Below are 21,542 nucleotides of genomic sequence, written 5' to 3'. Positions count from 1 at the left end.
GTTAGCAGGATTAGTGTGAATCTCTTGCTTTATCTGCAAATTTACTTAAGGACAGGATGATAGAATGGATGAGTAATTGCTTGAAGGAGTTTCCTTCACCTCCAATAATTAAAAATTTTTGCAAGTTTATAGAAAACATAATAGTGACCTCTGTAGTGGCAATACAAAGGAAAATTCTCCAAAATTTCCAATATTTTTTATCACTGAGTAAACTTGGCTAATGCTTTAGAAAGATTGACAATTATTTTTCTTGATATGTAGAAATACTTAATGAAATATGTACACCAATCCATGTGTACAATTTAGTGAGAATAGAATCTATAATTGTCGTACAGAAATTTTTCACTCATGGATAAGTGGATATAGAAAGATAACTGTACTTTAGAATACTACTTTGTTAATTGGCAGATTCTCTGGCCAGTAGATGCAGTTGTGTGTTTATTTTAGCTTTTTAAGATTTGACATAGCCGCCAAATTATACAAAAGTTGGAAGTATAATACAAATAAATCTTTTTTTCCTTGGAGCCATTTGAGAGTAAGTTGTTGACCCGAAGCTGCATCACCCTCGGATACTTATGTGTCTATTCCCAATAAGCAAAGACATTCTTTTATATAACTACAATAAAACCATAAAAATTAGGAAATTAAAACTGATTCATTTTTACTATTTAATACTCAGAACTAGATCACAGTTTTGTCAGTTATCTCAATAAAGCTTTTGCAGCAGAAGGATCCAGTTCAGAATCATGCATTGCATTTAGTTGTCATTTTGCTCTCTTCTTCAGTCTGGAACAGTTCCTTAGTCTTTCCCTGACTTTCATACAAGATTATAGCCTTTGTAGAATGTCTCTCAATTTGGGACTTTATCATAATTAGATTAAGACTAGATATCTTTGGCAGCAACGTCACAGAAGCAGTGCTTCCCATTCTACCATTCTACCTATTGCGTTCTGTCAAGTGGCAAATCGTTTCATTTTGTTCCATTACTGATGATTACTTTGATAATTTGATTAATGTAATGACTGCTAGTCATTACCATAAAGTTACTTTTTTTCCTTTTATAATTAAAGAAGACTTTGGGGAGAAACTCTGAAACTATAAATAGCATGTCCTCACTAAATATTAAATTTATTCATTTTATATCTTTATGGACTCATGATTTCCCATTTTATTCAGTGAGTGATAATCCATTATTATATGATTTGTTTAGATGTTCAAGTGGGAGTTTATTCAAGTTGCTTGTGTATTTCTGACATGTATCCATCATTCTTGGAGCATTTCCTTACTTTCTGGCACAAAGTGTTCCAGGATCATATGGTCTTTTCCCTGGCCTACTCTTGGATTCAGCCATTTTTCCAGGGAGCCCTGGTTCCTTTTAGTGGCAAATAATATTTAGAAGCCAAGTTCTGGGTGTTAGTTTTATTCATTGCTATTTCGATTGGTATTCCAGGCCCTTTCAGCAGACAGAGCTAGGAATTACGTGTGTGTGTGCAAATATGCACTTCTGTATATTTATATTTATGTACTTTCTGTGTGTTGAAAATTATGTATTCCTACCAATAGGTACAATTCCATTTTAGTACCAGAGGGTTCATTGTAAGTTTCTTCCTTTTCCTATTTTTAACTGAAAAACCTTATTCCCAGTTCTCCAAAAAGTTAAAAATAGAATTACCATATGTTCCAGCAATTCCATTTCTAGGTATATATCCAAAAGAATTGAAAGCAGATACTGAAACAGATACTTGTACACCAGGATTCATAGCAGCATTGTTAATAATAGCCAAACAGTAGAGACAACCCAAGTGTCCATTGATACGTGAATGGATAAACAAATGTGGTATATACATACTATGGAATATTTAACCTTAAAAAGGAAGGAAATTCTGAAATGTGCTGCATCATAGATGAACCTTGAACAGAAATAAGCCAGACACAAAAGAACAAATACTGTATGATTCCACTTGGAATTTTCTTTTCTAGTTATGTGTTAATATTATAGAAATAGAGTTCATTTTTTTAAAGTTTATTTCTTTATTTTAAAGAGAGAGATAGTGTGAGTAGGGGAGGGCCAGAGAGAGAGAGAGAGAGAGAGAGAGAGAGAGAATCCTAAGCAGGCTATGCACTACCAGTGTGGAGTCTGACGCGGTTTTGAACTCATGAAACTGCAAGATCATCACCTGAGCCTAAACCAAGAACTGGACGCTTAACCCACTGAGGCACCAGGTGCCCGTAGAGATAGAGTTTGTTTTTTGTGTATTGACCATGTAACCTGCAACTTTGCTAAGTGATTTTTTGGTTCTAGTTGGTATTGGAGATTTTGTGGGACTTTTTAAGTGCACAGAATTGTGTATTTACATCCTGTAGTAAACATTATTTTACTTTCTTAAATTTTTTTTTAAATGTTTTATTTATCTTTGAGACAGAGACAGAACATGAGCAGGGGAGGGGCAGAGAGAGAGGGAGACACAGATTCCCAAGCAGGCTCCAGGCTCTGAGCTATCAGCACAGAGCCCAACGTGAGGCTCGGACCCATGAACCGTGAGATCATGACCACCCAGGCACCCCACATTATTTTACTTTTTAAATAATGTTTCACTTTTAACATATTTTCTTGCCTTATTCCAATGGCTAGGATATACAGTACAGGGTTGAATTGGAGTAGTGAGAGTGGATATCCTCGCCTGTTCACATCTTGAGGGGAAAGCATCTTTCACGTTTCTTACCATTAAATATGACATTTGCCATCAGTATTTTATATCTACCTTTTATCAGGTTAAGGAAGTTTTTTTTCTATTCCTAGTTTGCTGAAAGTTTTTATAAGGAATGGATGTTGAATTTTCTGTTATAAATTTTATTGCATCCATTGGTATCATAGGATTTTCCTCTTATATCCTGTTGATATGGTGAGTTATAATGATTGGTTTGGTTGTGGACCCAAACTCACATTCCTGTGGTAAAACCCACTTAGTCATGGTGTAGGACCCTTTTAATATGTTGCTGGATTTGATTTGCTAAATTTGCTAAGGCTGTTTTTGCATCTGTGCTCTTAAGGATATTGGTCTTTATTTTTTAGAATGTGTTTGGTTTTGATATCAGGGTAAGGCTAGCCTTATAAAATGAGTTGGGATGTATGGATATTATTTCTTCCTTAATTTTTTGATAGAATTTACTAATGAAGCCATCTTGGACTTTTATCTTATTCTGTGTAAGTAAAACTTACACACTTAATTTTTCTTTTTTAATGTTTATTTTGAGATAGAGAGCATGAGTGGGGGAGGAGCAGAGAGAGGGCTAGAGGGAATCCCAAGCAGGCTCCGTGCTGACAGGGTGCTGACAGGGCTCCATGCTGTCAGTGCAGAGCCCCATTGCAGGGCTAGCTAGATCTTATGAACCGTGAGATCATGACCTGAGGCAAAATCAAGAGTTGGACGCTTAACCAACTGAGCCACCCAGGTGCCCTACACATTTAATTCTTGAAATAAATATAGGACTATTCAGAATTTCTTTTGCTTCTTGAATTGGTAATTAGCATCTCAAGAAATTTGTCCATTTCATTCAAGTTTTTAAATTCATTGATATAATGCTCAAAATAGCCTTTCTGAAAAATACAGGATCTGTAGTGATAGCTCTTCCTTTCTGATATTTATAATTTGTGTTTCTCTTTTTGATCAATGTAGGCAGAGGTCTATAAGTTGTATTATCTCTAAAAAACAACTTTGTTTTTCCATTTTCTCTAATATTTTTCCATTTTCTACTAAGTTGATTTCTGCTTTTATCTTTATTTCCTTTGTTGAACTTTGGATTTAATTTGCTCTTTTTTTAACTTCTTGAGGTTTAAGCATAATTGATTTTGGACCTTTTTGTTTTCTTTCTAAGACAGCCATCGAAAGTTCTACATTTCCCTCTAAGCACTGGTTTATCTGTATCACACAGATTTTGATACTAGTTTACTTTTTTCCCTAACTTTCCTTGTGATTTCTTCTCTGACCGAGGATTTATTTACACGTCTAAATAAACACTAAATAGGTGTTTTCTCTACAGATATTTTTCTCATGTTGATTTCCAATTTGGTGGGGTTAGAGAACATTCTATATGATTTCAGTTCATTTAGATTTAATGATCTGTTGATAAATACTCAGAGTTCTTGCTAAGTATGTGTATTCATTTATAGACTACTACTCATTTATTCAGTGTAGTAGTCTATAAATGTCAGGTCAGGTTGGCTTATTATGTTGTTTATGTCTTCTATATCCTTACTGACTTTTTTGATCTACCTATAAATTAGAGAAGAGTGCTGAGGGCCTTATAATTGTGGATTTGCTGCTGCTTTCAATTCTGTCAGTTTTTACCTCCTAGATCTTAAGTTTTGTTATTACCTGTGTACACATTTAAGATGTCTTCTTGGTGAGTTAACCCATCTGTCACTGGGAGAGTCTGTTCTTAAATCTACCTTGTCTAATTAATATAGCCAGCTAGCTTTCTTATGCTTAGTGTTTGCACAGTGTATCTTTTTTCATCCTTTTACTTTTAACCCATCCGTGTCTTTACATTTAAAATGCATTTTTGGGGGCAGCTGGACGGCTCAGTCAGTTAAGCGTCTGACTTTGGCTCAGGTCATGATCTTGCAGTTTATGAGTTTGAGCCCTGCATGTTGCTCTGTGCTGACAGCTCAGAATCTAGAGCCTGTTTCCGATTCTGTGTCTCCCTCTTTCTCTGCCCCTCCCCTGTTTGTGCTCGGTCTCTCTCTCTCTCAAAAATAAGTAAAAACATTAAAAAAATTTTTTTTTAAATGCATTTCTTGTACATAGTTGAATCTTTTCCCACCAGTTTGACACCATTGTACATTTAGTGTAATCATCAATATGGTTGTTGTAAGTTTTCTATTTGCCACAACTATTTCTTATTCTCCTTTCCTTTTCTGCTTTCTTTTTGATTAATTGATCATGTTTTAGGAGTTTGTCTTTACCATTGCTTTCTTAACTATAACCATTTGTTTGGGGTTGCTCTAAGGTTTATAATTTGCATCTTATTGTACTTCAAAATAGTTTACTTCACATATAATATATAAGAATCTTCTACCACTGTATTTTCATTTCTATCCTCATCTTTTGGCAACTTTTTGGAACAATACAGTATTTTGTTACATTTTCAAATCATCAGTTATATGTTTCAAGTTTTATTTTTTTTATTGAGATTTTATTTTTGTAGAGCAGTTTAAGGAGCACACCAAAATTGAAGAGAAAGTACAGAGATTTACTGTACATGCCTTGCCCCCTGCCAACATGCATAGGCACCCCGTTATCAACATCCTGCACCAGAATGGTACACTTATTAAAATTGATGAACCTACATCAACGCATCCTAAGTGCCCAAAGTCCATAGTTTATATTACAGTTCACTGTCAGTGTTTGTATATTCAGTGGGTTTTGACAAATGTATAATAACATGTTTCCAACATTATGATGTTATACTGAGCATTTTTACTGCCCTAACAATCTTTTGTGCTTCACCTATTCTTTACTCCCCACTTAACCCCAAGCCCCTGGCAACCACTGATCTTTTCACTCACTGTCTCCATAGTTTCACCTTTCCCAGAATATTATATATAGTTGGAGTCATACAGTATGTAGTCTTTTTGGTTTGGCTTCTTTACTTAGTAATGTGCTTTTTATTTTTTAATTTTTTTTAATGTTTATTTTTGAGAGAGAGAGAGAGAGAGTCTGACTGGGAGAGGGACAGAGAGAAAGAGAAAGGGAGACACAGAATCTGAAGCAGGCTCCAGGAGCTGAGCTGTCAGCACAGAGCCTGGCGCAGGGCTCGAACTTATGGACCAAAAAATCATGACCTGAGCTGAAGTCAGACACCCAACCAACTGAGCCACCCAGGAGCCCCACTTAGTAATATGCTTTTAAGATTCCTCTGTGGAACCTTAACTCATGGATTGATAACTCATTATTCATGGCTGAATATTCCATTGTCTGGATGTACCACAGTTTGCTTATTCATTCACTTTCTTGAGGATATCTTGGTCACTTCCAAATTTTATATGAATAAAGTGGATGTAAACATCTGTGTGCAGGTTTTTTGTGGACATAAGTTTTCAGCTCCTTTAGTTAAATACCAAGGAGCATGACTGCTGGACCTTATGGTAAAAGTATAGTTTCTTAAGAAATTACCAAATTGTCTTCTATTATGGCTGTACCATTTTGTATTTCACCAGTAATGAATGAGAGTACCTGTGGCTCCACATTTTCATCAGCATATGGTGTTGTCAGTGTTCTGGATTTTGACCATTCTAATATGTGTGTAGTGGTATTTTGTTTTAATTTGCATTTCCCTGATGATATCTGATGTTAAGAATCTTTTCATATGCTTATTTGCCATTTGTATATCTTGTTTGGTGAAATGTTTAATAAGATCTAAAGGGTTGAAAAACTCATTTTTAAAATTGGGTTATTTTTTTCTTAAGTTTTTTTTTTTTAATTTTTTTGATGTTTTTATTTATTTCTGAGACAGAGAGAGACAGAGCATGAGCAGGGGAGGGGCAGAGAGAGAGGGAGACACAGAATCTGAAGCGGGCTCCAGGCTCTGAGTTGTTGGCACAGAGCCCGACACGGGTCTCGAACTCACGAGCTGTGAGATCATGACCTGAGCTGATGTCGGACACCCAACCGACTGAGCCACCCAGGTGCCCCTCTTCTTAAGTTTTAAGAGTTCTTTGCATATTTTGGATAATAGTTGTTTACCAGGTAAGTCTTTTGTAAATACATCTTCTAGTCTGTGGCTTGTTTTCTCATTTTTTCATCATTGTTTTTCACAGAACGTTTTAGTTGTAATAAAGTCCAGCTTATCAGTTATTTCTTTCATGTGTTGTGCCGTTGTTGTTTTATCTAAAGCCATACTTGAGATTATCAGAGGGGATGATATTCCTATATGTGTATTTTAGAATTAGATGTCAGAGGTGCCTGGGTGGCTCAGTCAGTTACGTATATATGACTCTTGATTTCGGCTCAGGTCATGATTTCATGGTTTGTTTTATCAAACCCCATGTCAGGTTTCCACTGAGCATGGAGCCTGCTTAAGATTCTCTCTCTCTCTCTCTCTCTCTCTCTCTCTCTCTCTTTCTCACTCTTACTCTCTTTCTCTCCCTCTACCCTTCTCCCGTTTGCTCTCTCTCTCAAAATAAATAAATGAACATTTTTAAAAAAAGAATTAGACTGTCTAGCTTCTTGATATATTTTATAGATTATTTGGAAGAGAGTTGAGGTCTTTATGATGTTGTCTATTTGCTTGTGTTTTTTAAGTTTCCTTAATTAGTGTTTAAAATTTTCATACCAACTTTTTTCAGGTTTAATGAAGTGTAATTGACAAATAAAATTGTAAGATATTTAAAGATTTTTTCCTATATTTATTTTTGAGAGAGAGCACGTGCGTGGGGCAGGGGCAGAAGGTATCTAAAATATACGTCATGATGATTTGATATACATATAGGTTGTGAAAGGATTTGCCCCATCTAACATATCCTGTTACTACTTAAATATAGTCTTAAGTTGATTCCTAGGGAATTTATCCTTTATTTCTATATAATTGGAATTTTGTTCTTCAGTTACATTTTCTAATTTGTTATGGTTTTATGTATAAAGTCTATTAATTTCACTTTCTTTTTTTTACTGAACTCCATTTACTGTGTGTTTTTTTTTTTGTTTGTTTGTTTTTTTGTTTTTTTTTTACTGAGCCACATCAGTGAATTCTTTTATTAGAATAGTTCCAATAAATTTTCTCAGGTTTTCCAAGTATATAATCATCTGTACATAGTGATCATTTTACCTATTTTGCAATTTTATATAATACTTCCAATGTTAAGTGTAATAATAGTAAGAGAAGAATATATTTATTGCCCAGAATAGGACACTTTTGAGAATGAAAGGTAGTGGGGTACATTATTAGTAATAAACCTGAAACAACAGATATAAACTGAGATTTTCCTTGGCACATTGCAAGTATGGTGATCATTGTCTTCTTTGAGACTTTAATGGGAATGCTTCTGTGGTTTCCTTCATTAAAGGTGAAGTGGCTTTTGAAAATTATATATATATATATAAATATAAATTATTGGATTACTATAAGTTATATAAATGCATAAATATATAAATATGTTAAATTATACAAGTTATATTTATATGTAAATCATAGATTTAATTATAATTTTAAATATAATTTTTAAATATGATTTTTTGTCATGGTTGAGAAGAATGATTTTATTCCTATTCAGCATTTTCATCAAGAATGAATATTAAGCTATGGATATGAATATGATTTTACACATTTTTAAAATATGTTAAATGATATTATTAGACCTTAACACTGAATTATCCTTTCATTTTTGGCTTTTTGGTTGTGTGTGTGTGTGTGTGTGTGTGTGTGTGTGTACACATGTACAAGAATCCTATTTGCTATTACATTTAGAAATCGTTTCAGTATTTATGTATTGATGGTATGGATCTCTTCATATTTTTAGTTAAAGAAAGATTATCTAAATTTGCTTTAGGATCAATGTTGTACTTGTTTTATAAAAATGGATTTTTAAACACTCCTTCCATTAAAAATATTTTATTAAGGAAATTTCATACACAAAGCAGACAGAAAGGACAGCATAATGAACCTCCTTGTGCCCATCACTCCACTTTAAAAATTATCAATACTTTGCCATTTTACCTCCCCTATTTGTTTTATTTACCCATTGTTATTTTTTTTCTTTTGTGGAAGGATCAGTAGAAGAAAGAGTAAGGGATTAGAACTTTTTTTTTTAAATTTTTTAATGTTTTTTTATTTTTGAGAGACAGAGAGATAGAGCATGAGCAGGGGAGTAGCAGAGAGAGAAGGAGACACAGAATCTGAAGCAGGCTCCAGGCTCTGAACTGTAAGCACAGAGCCCTATGTGGGGCTTGAACTCACAGACCACGAGATCATGACCCAAACTGAAGTCAGACGCTTAACCGACTGAGCCACCCAGGCGCCCCTAGAACTTTTTTTTTAAGTTTATTTAAAAAAAGAGTGAGAATGTTTGTGGGTGTCTGTGATGGGGGAGGGGCAGAGAGAGAGGTTGAGAGAGAGAATCCCAAGCAGGCTCTGCACTATCAGCACAGAGCTGGACATGGGACTTGAACACAAACTGTGAGATTGTAACCTGAGCCGAAATCAAGAGTCAGAGGCTTAACTGATTGAGCCACCCAGGTGCCCTTGACTTTTTTTTTTAAGATTTTATTTTTTAAGTAATCTCTGCACCCAGTTTGGGGCTCAAACTCACAACTCTGAGATCAAGAGTCACATGCCCCACCGAGTCAGCCAGGTGCCCCAAAAGAAGCTTTTATTTTTTTTAATTATTATTTTTTTTGTTTTGTTTTTTTAAGTAATCTCTACACCCAGCATAGGATTGAGAGACTGGAAGGTTTTCAAACAACTATTAGATTTCACATACATTTACCCATGCGTAATTTAGCATATATTTCTAACAGATATAGACTTTTATTTATTTAAAAAATTTTTTTTAATGTTCATTTATTATTGAGAGACAGAGCATGAGAGGGGGAGGGGCAGAGAGAGAGGGAGACACAGAATCCGAAGCAGGCTCCAGGCTCTGAGCTGTCAGCCCAGAGCCTGACGCGGGGCTTAAACCCACAAACTGTGAGATCATGACCTGAGCTGAAGTCGGACGCTTAACCGACTGAGCCACCCGGGCACCCCTGATGGATACAGACTTTTAAAGACATAGCAGTGACATTTTAAAGATAGTATCATTACACTTTAGAAAATTAACAATAATTCTTTGTCCAGTATACAGTCTGTTTACAGTTGTTTTTGTTTAAAAATGTTTTAGAGTTGGCTTTCTAAAAATGAGAATCTAAACAAGATACTTGCATGGCATTTATTTGTTGAAAATGCATTATTTGTCTTGTAGGATTTCTTATATTCAGGATTTGTTTGAATTTATCCTGGTGGTGTTATTTAAGATAGTGCTCTGTCCCCAGATTTCTAGTAATGATAATTAGATCTAGAGGGTGAATGAGATTCAGGTTTGATTTTGTCCTTGCTTTTTGTTTTTTAGGAATAACACAAAGTGCTATATGCTTACTGTTGCATCACCCAGCAGGCAAATAATGTCCAATTATTTCTCTTTATGATAATGAGTCAGGATCATGTTTTCATGTCATTTTATATTCTTCATCATTTTTTTTTACATTTATTTATCTTTGAGAGACAGAGACAGAGTGTGAGTGGGGGAGGGGCAGAGAGGAGGAGACACAGAATCTGAAGCAGGCTCCAGGCTCTGAGCTGTCAGCACAGAGCCCAGTGCAGGGCTCGAACCCACGAACCATGAGATCATGACCTGAGCTGAAGTCAGACACCCAACCTACTGAGCCACACAGGCGCCCCAATTCTTCATGATTTTTAATGACTATATTGCATTTTGTTGAATGACTGTTCTATAATTTATGTTTATAGTCTATGGCTGGATATTTAGGTGAGATACATTTTCATTAATATCCATTAGCTATTTACTAGGTTTTATTATATTGAAGACTCAGACTTCTTCAGCCTAGGGAAAGTCTCTTGTTATTTGATAATTTCAAACATGGACTTTATCAGGAATGATTTGCTTTTGAAGAAGTGGAAGCCTACTCAAAGAAAGGTCAAGTAGGGAGTACAGTTGGCTTTTATTGGAACTGAAAAGTTTTAGGATGCTTTTTTCTTCTCTTTGAGGCCTTAAGTGTGTCTTCTCTTCCTTTCTCTACAGAGTTCTCTCATTATTATATTTTTTGGTTTGTCTTATGTCCTTACCATGACATGTCAGAATGAAAGCCTTGAATTATGAAATGTTCTTGTCTGCTCCTTAATCAACTCAATCTAAATGCCCCAAATAAAAGTTCCTGAGTAAGTGAGTCTTACTGGTCTTGCTATGCCTGGGAGTGTGTTTGGGTATGGTTGTATGTTATTAGATCCACCTTTTTAGCAGGAACTATAATAAACTTTTTTTTTAATGTTTATTTATTTATTTTAGAGAGAGAGAATGAGGAAGGGGGAAGGAGAGAGAGAGAAGGACACAGAATCCAAAGCAGGCTCCAGGCTCTGAGTTGTCAGCCCAGAGTCTGACGTGGGGTTTGAACTCATAAACGGTGAGATCATGACCTGAGCTGAAGTTGGCCGTTTAACCAACTGAGCCACCCAGGTGCCCTTAAACTCTTTTAAGAGTGTAGGGTTGGACACCTGACTAAAGAAGTGCCTAGCACAACATCTTTATCATGTACACTAAATTCTTACATATATAAAAATATATACCATTCTTGCCCATCTTCTTTTCCAAATATTTTTTGGTTATTCTTGCTAGTTCATTTTCCAGATTAAACTTAGAACCTGTGATAGATAGTATTTTATTTTTTTTAATGTTTATTTATTTTAGAGAGAGCGCGAGCACATGCACGCAAGTGAGAGCAAGTGGGGGAGGTGCAGAGAGAAAGGGAGACACAGAATCCAAAGCAGGCGCCAGGCTCTGAGCGATCAGCACAGAGCCCGACACGGGGCTCAAACCCACGGACCACGAGATCATGACCTGAGCCGAAGTCAGAGGCTTAACCAACTGAGCCACCCAGGTGCCCCGAGCACCTATGGCAGTATTTTAAATCTACCTTGTCTGATATGGTAGCTACTAGCCACATGTAACTACTTAAATTAATTAAAATTAAAGTGTAGTTCTTTAGTCGCACTAATTACATTTCAAGTACTCACTAGCCACATGTGATAGTTAGTGGCAAGTGTATTGAATAGTGCAGATACGGAGCATTTTATCATTACATAAAGTTCTGTCGGGTAGTGCTGCTAAATTTAAAGGCTTGTATATTGATAATAACTTACCTATTTCCTAATGCTCATGAAAGGCAAAAATCTCTATTTTGTGTAGGTTTTGTTTGTAGCATTTGGTCAATTATGTGTGGAAGATAATGTCACAGTATATCTTTGTTTTCTCATTTTAAAAGGTTCATTGAAGGAAGTTTGAAAAACTTGTAAGTGTGTAATTGGATTACTTTTCACCAACCTAATAATACATCTCTTTAACACAGTTTCTTTATTTCTAGGTTCTGCTTGATTCATGTCTGGATTATTTGGATTACATAATCATGTAGTTTTGTTCAAGAAGAGCACATAAGTGTATTTCTGATATCACATCAAGAGGCATGTTGATGCCAGTTTGAACACTGTTAATGATAAATTTGACCATTTGGTTAAACTGGTGACTACCTGGTCTCCATTATGAAGGCACATTTTTTCTTTTGTAATTGATAAGTAATCTGTGGGGTCATTTTTGGAGGCTGCGTGAATATCTTGTTCCCCAACAACTTTTTGCTCACTGATTTTAGCATCCATTTAGGTAGCTTGCAGGACTCAGTTAGTACATGGGAGTTGCATGATGGTGAGTTTTAAAATTCTATCATTCTGTTTACATATAATTTTTAGCTGGCATTTTTTTTTTAATCACCAAGTTCTTAATTAATGTTTATTTATTTTTGAGAGAGAGAGAGACAGAGACAGAGCATGAGTGGGGGAGAGGCAGAGAGAGAGGGAGATACAGAATCCGAAACAGGCTCCAGGCTCTGAGCTGTCAGCACAGAGCCTGACGCGGGGCTCGAACTCACGAACCATGAGATCATGACCTGAGTCAAAGTCTGACGCTTAACCACCCAGGTGCCTCTCTTTTTATTTTTATTTTTTTAAGTTTATTTCTTTATTTTGAGAGAGAGAGAGAGGGAGAGACAGAATCCCAAACAGGCCCCACATGGTCAGTGCAGAGCTGGATGCCGGGCTTGAACCCACAAACCATGATATCATGACCTGAGCTGCAGATGCTTAACCAACCGAACCACCCAGGTGCCCCAGCTGGCAGTCTTTAAGGAAGAGCTTTCCCTTTTCCACTTGTATTCTTTGAGTCTTCTTTTTCTTTTCTTTTTTTTGTTATAAATACTCCAGGTATGTCTCATGAAGTTGGCCAGTGTGACTTTGAGACTTGTTGCCATGGGCACTTCTGTGTAAAGTGCTTTTAAACCAAGAGAATTTTTGCTTTTTAGCAATTTGGTCATTTTCATCATGTGTTTATTCTCAAACTGAGGATTTGTATAGAATAGCTATAAATTTAGGTAAAAAATTATTCCACTTCGGATCTTTGTTGATTAATTCTATTGAAACATAAACTTTTCAGAAACTAGGGCAACTGTGTTAAGGAATTCCCATTTACACCAGACAAGAAAGTAAACAGTAAGTGGAGAGTAGGGTAACAGACACTTATGGTATCAAAAAACAACCGTGAAAAGGATCTGTCTTAATGTGCTAGCCCATTGCAGTTTAACATATTGCTTACAACCTTCACAATAGAATTTGAGTGACTTCAGTTACACATTCCAGGAGACTGGCAGTCTGTTACAATCAGAGTCTGAACTTTAGAGCAGGCTAATTTACAGCGATGGGATGAAGAAAGTTGTGGATTTGTATTACACACTCTCACCTGACACTGTATCTGATCCTTTACCTGCTGATTGACATCTTGAATGAGCTCTTTGAAGCAAGTTCCAGCTTAATTAAAACGTTTGCTTGGTTAGCAGTGATCTGTGAAAGCCTGTGATAAATATTGAATCAGGTTCACCTGCTGGTTGCTGTGAGTGGATAAACAGCTGCTTTGTGCAGTTTAATCATGAAACTGGCAGTAGAGTACTACTGTTTGAATTTTTTAAAAAGAATAGTTGAAAAGGTATAGTTATGTCACTTTTGCTATCTTACTAGAGTGTGTGCTTATGTGAGATTTTGCACAACAGGCATTCAGTATCTGTTTAGATGGCTTGGACAACAGCAGTTGGTTGATAAAGATTAACAATAAACCCTCTTTTTTTTTTTTTTTTTTAATAAACCCTCTTTTTTATGCCTCAAAGATCTTAGTAACATTCTACATTCATTGGCTTTTTACCACTAGCTTTTTATGTGCGTGGCGTTCTGAAATAAAAAAGGGCAATATTTTGCTTTTTTGCCAAGTTACATTGTAGATGCAAATGATCCTGTTAAAGCTTTGTTTTGACATTTACATTTATGATTCCAACTTCTCCACAAATTGATCATGTATTTTATGATAACTTGAGGAACTCTTTTAGATTTTATTTTTTTCAACTGTAAAATGGAGTTAGAAATAAACAGTGAACTAGGTGTTTTAGAATTATGTTAATATCAGGTAATTAACAAACGTAAAAGATAAATGAATTTATAAGCAGTAGAGAAACCTTTATAAAATTGTCTTCTTTGGACTGTCAACTTGTTTATTCCTTTACAGAATAAATGGGTCTGAGCAAGTTGGTTGTAAAGAAAATGCTGTTTCCATTTGATTTTCATTATAAAATCAGACATAAATTCTTGAATAAAACCCTCACCCAATAAGTCAGAGTCTTCTTCAGCACCTGATGAAAGTTATGGACTTAGTTTCTGGAAATGCACACAAAATTGTGTCTGTAGTTTCTGGGTGATCTCAAACCCTTTCTTCTGGAACAGTTCATGGACCCTAAATTAAGAATCTATTTCCTAATAAATTAGGTTAAAAATTTTTGATCAAGAGATGTTAAGATGAAAATGATCCTGCTTTCATAAGCAGCTAAAGACGAACCAGAATAGACTGTATGTGCTGTGCTGTGTTTCTTTTGAAATTCTTTTTAGCATTTTTCAGGTATATTGTCCACTAGAATCCTTAGCTCCAAAGAGGATCTACCACAGTAGGGATTCTTAATTCTGTACCTAAAGTTTTATAGTTTATATTCCTATCATCACTTTGTTTGGAATTTTATGGGGAGAATTAAATTTTATTTAAGTTATACTCAGTCTGTTCAATATTGTTTTTTTTATTTTTTCATTATATATAGTATTCCATTAATTGAAAAAAACTTCACAATTTATCCATTTTTCTGTTGGTACACTTAGCTTATTTTCCTCACTATTAAAACAGTGCCGCAAAGAGTATCCCTATTGTATCTGTCTTAATGTTCAAGAGTTTCTGTAGTATGTATACTTAGTGGTGTCATGCATGGTCACAGTGTCTATGTATCTTTGATTCACTAGATTGCCGATTTGCTCTACAAAGTGGATGTGCTGCTTTATACTTGGGTCAGCAGTTTGTGAGAATTGTTTCATACATACCCTTTCTAACACCCTATCTGATGGATGTGAAATGGGATCGAATTATGATTTTAATTTGCATTTTCCTAACTAATAATGAGGTTGAGCATTAGATTACACATCTTTTCAGATGTTTATTGGCCTTTCAGCTTTTTTGTGATTTTCTTATTCTTGGCCAGCTATTGGATTTGTCTTTTAAAATTAATTTGTTGGAATTCTTTGTATGTTATGGATACTGGTCCTGGGTTATATACAGTGCAAGTATCTTAGTTTGTGCTGCCTTTTTTTTCCCCATTTTTTTTTTCTTATAAAGGGGAGTGCCGTTTTAAATAGAAATTTGCATTGTAAGAGATTGTGTTTTCAGTCATTGTGCTTTTGGTATATTGTTTAAGAAATCTTTCCCCACATTGGGATCATAAAAAATATATTCCTATACAGGGCCAGAGACCTTATTTCCCACAAAACATAAAATATTTCAATTCTGGCCCTTTACAGAAAACTTATGTTGATGTATGCTTTAACGAATCTCTTAATTGAGAGTTTTGTGTTTTTTTTTTCCCTTCTGGAACATAATGTAAATCTTGTTAGAAAATATTTGATTTAAATGTCAGCTAATAATAAGTTAAAATAGTTTTTTGAAGTAAATTTTATAGCTTACTCTTAGGAATATTTTGTAATTACATTCAGAAAGTAATGCACTTAAAGTACTGACTTTAAACAGTTCTGTAACTCATGAGTCAAACTGGTATTGGTAAACAATCTGCAAACTATGCTTTGTTGAAAATTAAAGAGTGTGCAGTCTTTGTCAGTGAGATGAGGTGACCCTTGTCATTGTCTTCTAGTTGGTTCGATATATCAAGAATTCTGATGTTTCTTGAATGAATGTTTGGATGGATGAATAAATGAAATAGTACATGTAAAGTGTTTAGCACAGGGACAGCCTTCATAAATGATAGTTATTATTAATAATGAGTATATCAGGATGTTTGTCACTCACAACTAAAAGTGGCCCGAATATTAGCATAACAAGATGATTTTTCTTTTTGGCTTTGAAAATAACAAATTGCCCTGTACTTTTTCTTTTAAAGCTAACCTTTTTATTTTGAAGTAACTTTTTGATATGTGGAGAACTTCAAACTAGGACATCAATTATGCATCTATCAGACAAATAAAATGCAGTACATGTACAGTATTTGGCTTAGGGACATTAGTCAAAGTACATCAATTAAAAAAAATTTCAGTTACAGTTATGCAAAACACCATGTTCAGTGAATGAGTTATATAAAGAAATATAAGAAATAGTTTCTTTCCTTAAGGAATTTGCAGTGTGGTTGAAAGACAAAACATGCACATGTGGAAAGTTTCAGAAAAGTATGTTTCTATTTCATGGGCCTAGTTTTCCCTTTATTTCTTATAAATAAACTTCTTTTTGGTCTCTTTTGCTCTCCACTTTTTTTATACACTTATTTTTCACATTAAATATATCCTTTTATGTCTGTGGTCAGAATTCAATTCATAGCCTCCTTTTAGAAGGTCCTCTGATTTATGAATTAGCAAAATAACTTCTCTGGCAATGTAATAGTTTCTAGCTATTCTTTTATTATTTTCCATTTTTAAATGTATTTAGTTACCATGCTCATTTTTGTTTTTCAACTGTTTAGGCATAGTAACTTTTTTGTTGTTGTGTAGAAAAGTTGCAGAAAATTATGAAACCTTAGACCTTGTATCATATCTTAATGTACTTGAACTTTTTTTTTTTTTTTTTTTAGAGAGTGAAAGTGTTGGAGAAGGGCACAGGGGGAGGAAGAGGGGTGGGAGGGAGAGAATCTCAAGCCAACTCCACATTCAGCATGGAGCCTGATGAGGGGCTCAATCTCATGATCCTGGGATCATGTCCTGAGCTGAAATCAAGAGTTGAACACTCAACCGACCGAGCCACCCAGGTGCCCCTTAATCTACTTGACCTTCTAATTATAACTTTGTGAAAAGAATAGTGTCAAGGACTCAGAAGTTGGCCTGTCTTTAAAATCAAATCTTATAATCTTTCTTTATCCTTTCAAAAATTTAGATATATGTTTCTATATATATAGTAGGACAAGAGAGAGAATAGAACTTGTAGACATGAAGAGGATTTCCTAAGATCCTTGGTTGCTGACCTTCTAAGAACAGATTAAAAATTTTTTTTTAATGCTTATTCCTTTTAGAGAGAGGGAGACAGAGTGTGAGTGGGAGAGGGGCAGAGAGAGAGGGAGACACAGAATCTGAAGCTGGCTCCAGGCTCTGAGCTGTTAGCACAGAGCCTGACATGGGGCTCTAACCCACGAACCGCGAGGTCAAGACCTGAGTCGAAGTCTGATGCTTAACCAACTCAGCCACCCAGGTGTCCCAAGAAGAGTTTTGACTCTTGTAGATTTGAAATGTAATTTATGTATGTATGTATGTATGTATTTATTAGATTTTATCTTCATGTTATCTCCATGGACCCAATGTGGCGCTTGAACTCACAATCCTGAGATCAAGAGTCACACGCTTTACTGACTGAGCTGGCCAGGTGCCCCTGAAACGTATTTTTAAATAGTTGACCTCCTGCATATGGAAATAATACAATTGTCACACCAACATTATGTCTCTTATGTTTCTGTTTATGAATATATGTATTTATGTATATATATATATATATATATATATAGGCTCCACACCCAACATGGGGCTTGAACTCATGACCCTGAGATCAAGAGTTGCATGTTCCACTTACTGAACTATTAGGGGCCCCTAATAGTTTTTGTTTGTTTTGTTTCTTGTTTCTCTTTAAATGATGATAGAATTTTGGTGTTATTTGGCTTGGGTTTTCTTGCCTTTTGTTGAAGTAAAAGGACTCTAGACAGTTTCTAGTTATAGGAAAAGCAGCCATCTCTTAAAGAGGTTGGTTCTGCCACTCAGTGTCGCCACTTTCAGGTCTTAGAGATTATAGGTTTTGGGGAACCTGTATGTTTTATCTTTCTTGATATTCAGATATGTTGGGTAAGAGTGAACAATTTTTTATTTATTCTCCAGTTTACTAATGCGGTTTCTGTAAATTCAAAGGTCAGAAGCAAAAGAAAAATATCCCTATGAAAGATAAACCTGATAGCTTGTTAGTAGGAGAAATATTTAATGAAAGGTACAAAATTTAATTTATCCATTTATTATTTCAAGACGGCTAGATCAAAGTGTTTCAGAAAGAGGCCATAAAGTGTTAGCCTGTTAATTGGATTTGAGGATATTATGACTTCCTGACATTGCTGTTTTTAGTATTCTTTCTCTAGTTTTCTTACAGAATTGAAAGTTGGTGATTTTGGTACAAGTAATTCTCTTTTGTAGCTAAATAAATGCCTTTTTTCTTTTGCCACATTAAATTTTTTCCATCTGAAATAGGATTGATTGTATCAAATCCTTTGAATGGAAGCTTCAATAGAAGATCACTTCTGAAGAAATAATTCCTCTTTAATATTGCAAAGGAAAAACAATGAATTTTCTTTCTTAATTTCTATTTTCTCCAATACTTGCGTAACCACCCATGGAAAAATCATATTCTTAAGGAGAGTCAGCCTCAAATTCATAGATGATATATTTACTTCAGACCAGTGTAAAACTTAATAAACAAAAACATGTTTTTGTTTAAGTTTTACACTGGTCTGAAGTAAATTAGCCATAAAATTAGCCATAGTTTATAATTTTCTCAGTTATGGGGTGAGAACCAGATTTAAGGTACCTAAATAAAGCTGCTCTACTGGCAAAAGTTTTCTAAAACTAGTTCTTGATCTTTAGCTTTTGTTAGTTATAGCTACTATCATAACACTTTAAGATAGGGAGATCCTTTACTTTAATTTATTAGTGCCAAATTTTAAAAAGTAAAAAGTTTTAATATAAAACAGCAAGTTACTAAACTGTATAATAGCATTTCTTTTTGCTTGAAAAAAATTGTGTGGTAGATGTATATGTATGAAGGTTTACAAGTTATGTGTTAGATAATTTGGCATAGGGGGTTGACTTATTTTGTTTATTTCAATATTGTTTGGACTATTTGGTTAGAAAACAGTGGAATTAAAAGGAGTAGGTGATAAAGCTTTAAGTGGAATTGATTTTGAAAGCGTTTCATCAAAAAGGTCTTCTAAGCTTTGAGAAAACAACACTTTATTGGATTACTTTTATGCTTGGATATAATATATCCATATAGTATATAACAATGCATTAGACCCTAGCATTCCAATATTCAACTTAATATTCAGTATTTAATTTACTATATCATACGGTAAGAGAAATACTATAATTGAATGAAAAGAGTGGAGGTACAGAAGAGTAAACTACTTCTGCTACCTCAAGTTATCTCAATTCATTAACTAGGTTAATTAATGTGATCATTGCAAAGGCCAAAAAAGAATTCAGTCAGAAATATCATGATATAATTTGCATTCCATTTTCTGTGACCATAAATTGTTATATATTGCAACATATGTAACATAAACCACATGTCAGCTGTTTCCTGCCTCACTGTTGACAAGAGCCCCATTCATAACTCTTCTTTTTATCCTTTCAGTGAATAAGTAATTATTCAATATAGAAGGCAGGATATTTGGAACTGGCTATTTAATGTGGCAGCACTCTGTAATGAAATCTGCTGCTACTGGCAACCTGAGAGGGGAATGTAACAATTCCAGCATGGCTGTAACTTTATCTGCTTTGACTGACTGTTTATTTGGCACATCAGTGAACCTTTTATCCCTGTGAGTGACAGCTCCAGAAGGGTCACATTTACATCCATTCTATCATGTATTGTAATATTTAATGGTGGACAAGGTTGAGCGAGACTGGGAGTAATTTGAACTTGCTTTTCCACTGAGTTGAGGCTAAAAGACAGCTTGATCCCCAGTATTGTGGTGTAACATGCTATGACTTAGTATTTGTTTATGAAGGCTATTCTTACTGATTATAATTAAAAAAAAAATTCAGTTAAATGGTGTATTTGTTCTACTAAACTAAAACTCTACAGTACACATTTTCTTAAGCTACTGTGCTAGTTTTTTTCCCATCAGTGACCACTAATATAAAACTAACCACCTCACAGTATTTCTCTTAAATGAGGCTGCATTCTGTCTCATTTGTGTAGTAATTGAGGTTGAAAAGGGAGTAGTTATTAAGAACCCATGGTTCTGAAATACAGCATTGAACTTTTTATTTTATTTTTGAGAATTTGAAAGCAGAAGAGAAAAATCAGGTAAATAATGGACTATATTCTTGATGTTCCAAATGGTATGCTTAAGGAGACATATATCTATTTTAATTATGGAACTAAATTATGAGTAAAGTTGTCCAGAAAAAGCTATCCTGTATAATTTTACTGATGGATTTGCATTCCATGACAGGTAATTTAATTTCAGAAAGACTGTTCCGCATGATATACTTCATTATTAAGTATTAATAATTTACATTCATTTTTATCCCTTTGCTAGAGAATAGTTTTCTTGTTTTTAGTGATGTTTTAGATTCAACTTGATATTTCTATTTTTTTGTAAGCTATATTTAAAATGCTTTTTAAAATATTGGTATATTATAGGATATTTGAATGGGCTACTCTGTAAACAAAAATAGCACTATCAACTCTAAACTAATATTGCGTGTTCACTTGAAGTCTAAGCAAAAATGAAAATTGTTCTCCATTTTGTCTTATTTTTTACAATTTGTGAAAGAGGAGAATTAAAATCTATTTAAAACATTTGGAATTCAACAGTTGGAGTGATATGTTAGAAAGCCATGTAAATATGGAAACATCATTTATAACTTCTAAGAGTGCAACAGAACCAATTTGAAATGGAGTTTTTAGTTTTTTCTTTAATGGTAAGTTTTAGATGATGTAACATCTTGATATTCTCTTTATTTGACAGTTGTGACTTATTACTTATAGCTTCTGATTGTGTGAGAGGTTTAATAACATTTTTTGTGGTATACCAGACATGAGTTGTCTTTTCTTTTCTTTGTTACAGCCCCCTGGTCACTGTTCCAGGTGTTGTTGTTCTACTAAACAAGGAAACAGTCAAGGTTACTCAAATACCACTAAGAAGGATCATGGGGGGAAATCCAAGATACCCAAAATATATTTTGGGACACGCACACACAAGCAGATTGCTCAGATTACTAGAGAACTCCGGAGAACAGCATACTCAGGGGTTCCAATGACTATTCTTTCCAGCAGGGATCATACTTGTGTCCATCCAGAAGTAGTGGGCAACTTCAACAGAAATGAAAAGTGCATGGAGTTGCTGGATGGAAAAAATGTGAGTAAAGTTATTTTGTTTCAGAGGAAAAAC

General features: G+C 34.7%; 1 protein-coding gene across 1 annotated transcript in view; it reads left to right on the top strand.

The window, feature by feature from the left end:
* BRIP1 (BRCA1 interacting helicase 1) overlaps positions 1–21,542 on the top strand; it is a 205,740-nt gene that overhangs the window by 33,363 nt on the left and 150,835 nt on the right. The window contains 1 exon segment of the mRNA XM_053211561.1: positions 21,219–21,509. Coding sequence (XP_053067536.1) covers positions 21,219–21,509 — 291 coding nt within the window.

Source organism: Acinonyx jubatus, chromosome E1, assembly GCF_027475565.1.
Source record: "Acinonyx jubatus isolate Ajub_Pintada_27869175 chromosome E1, VMU_Ajub_asm_v1.0, whole genome shotgun sequence".
NCBI classification, from domain to species: domain Eukaryota; kingdom Metazoa; phylum Chordata; class Mammalia; order Carnivora; family Felidae; genus Acinonyx; species Acinonyx jubatus.
The sequence above is the reverse complement of the archived record's forward strand: the minus strand, read 5'-3'. Positions and strand labels throughout refer to the sequence as shown.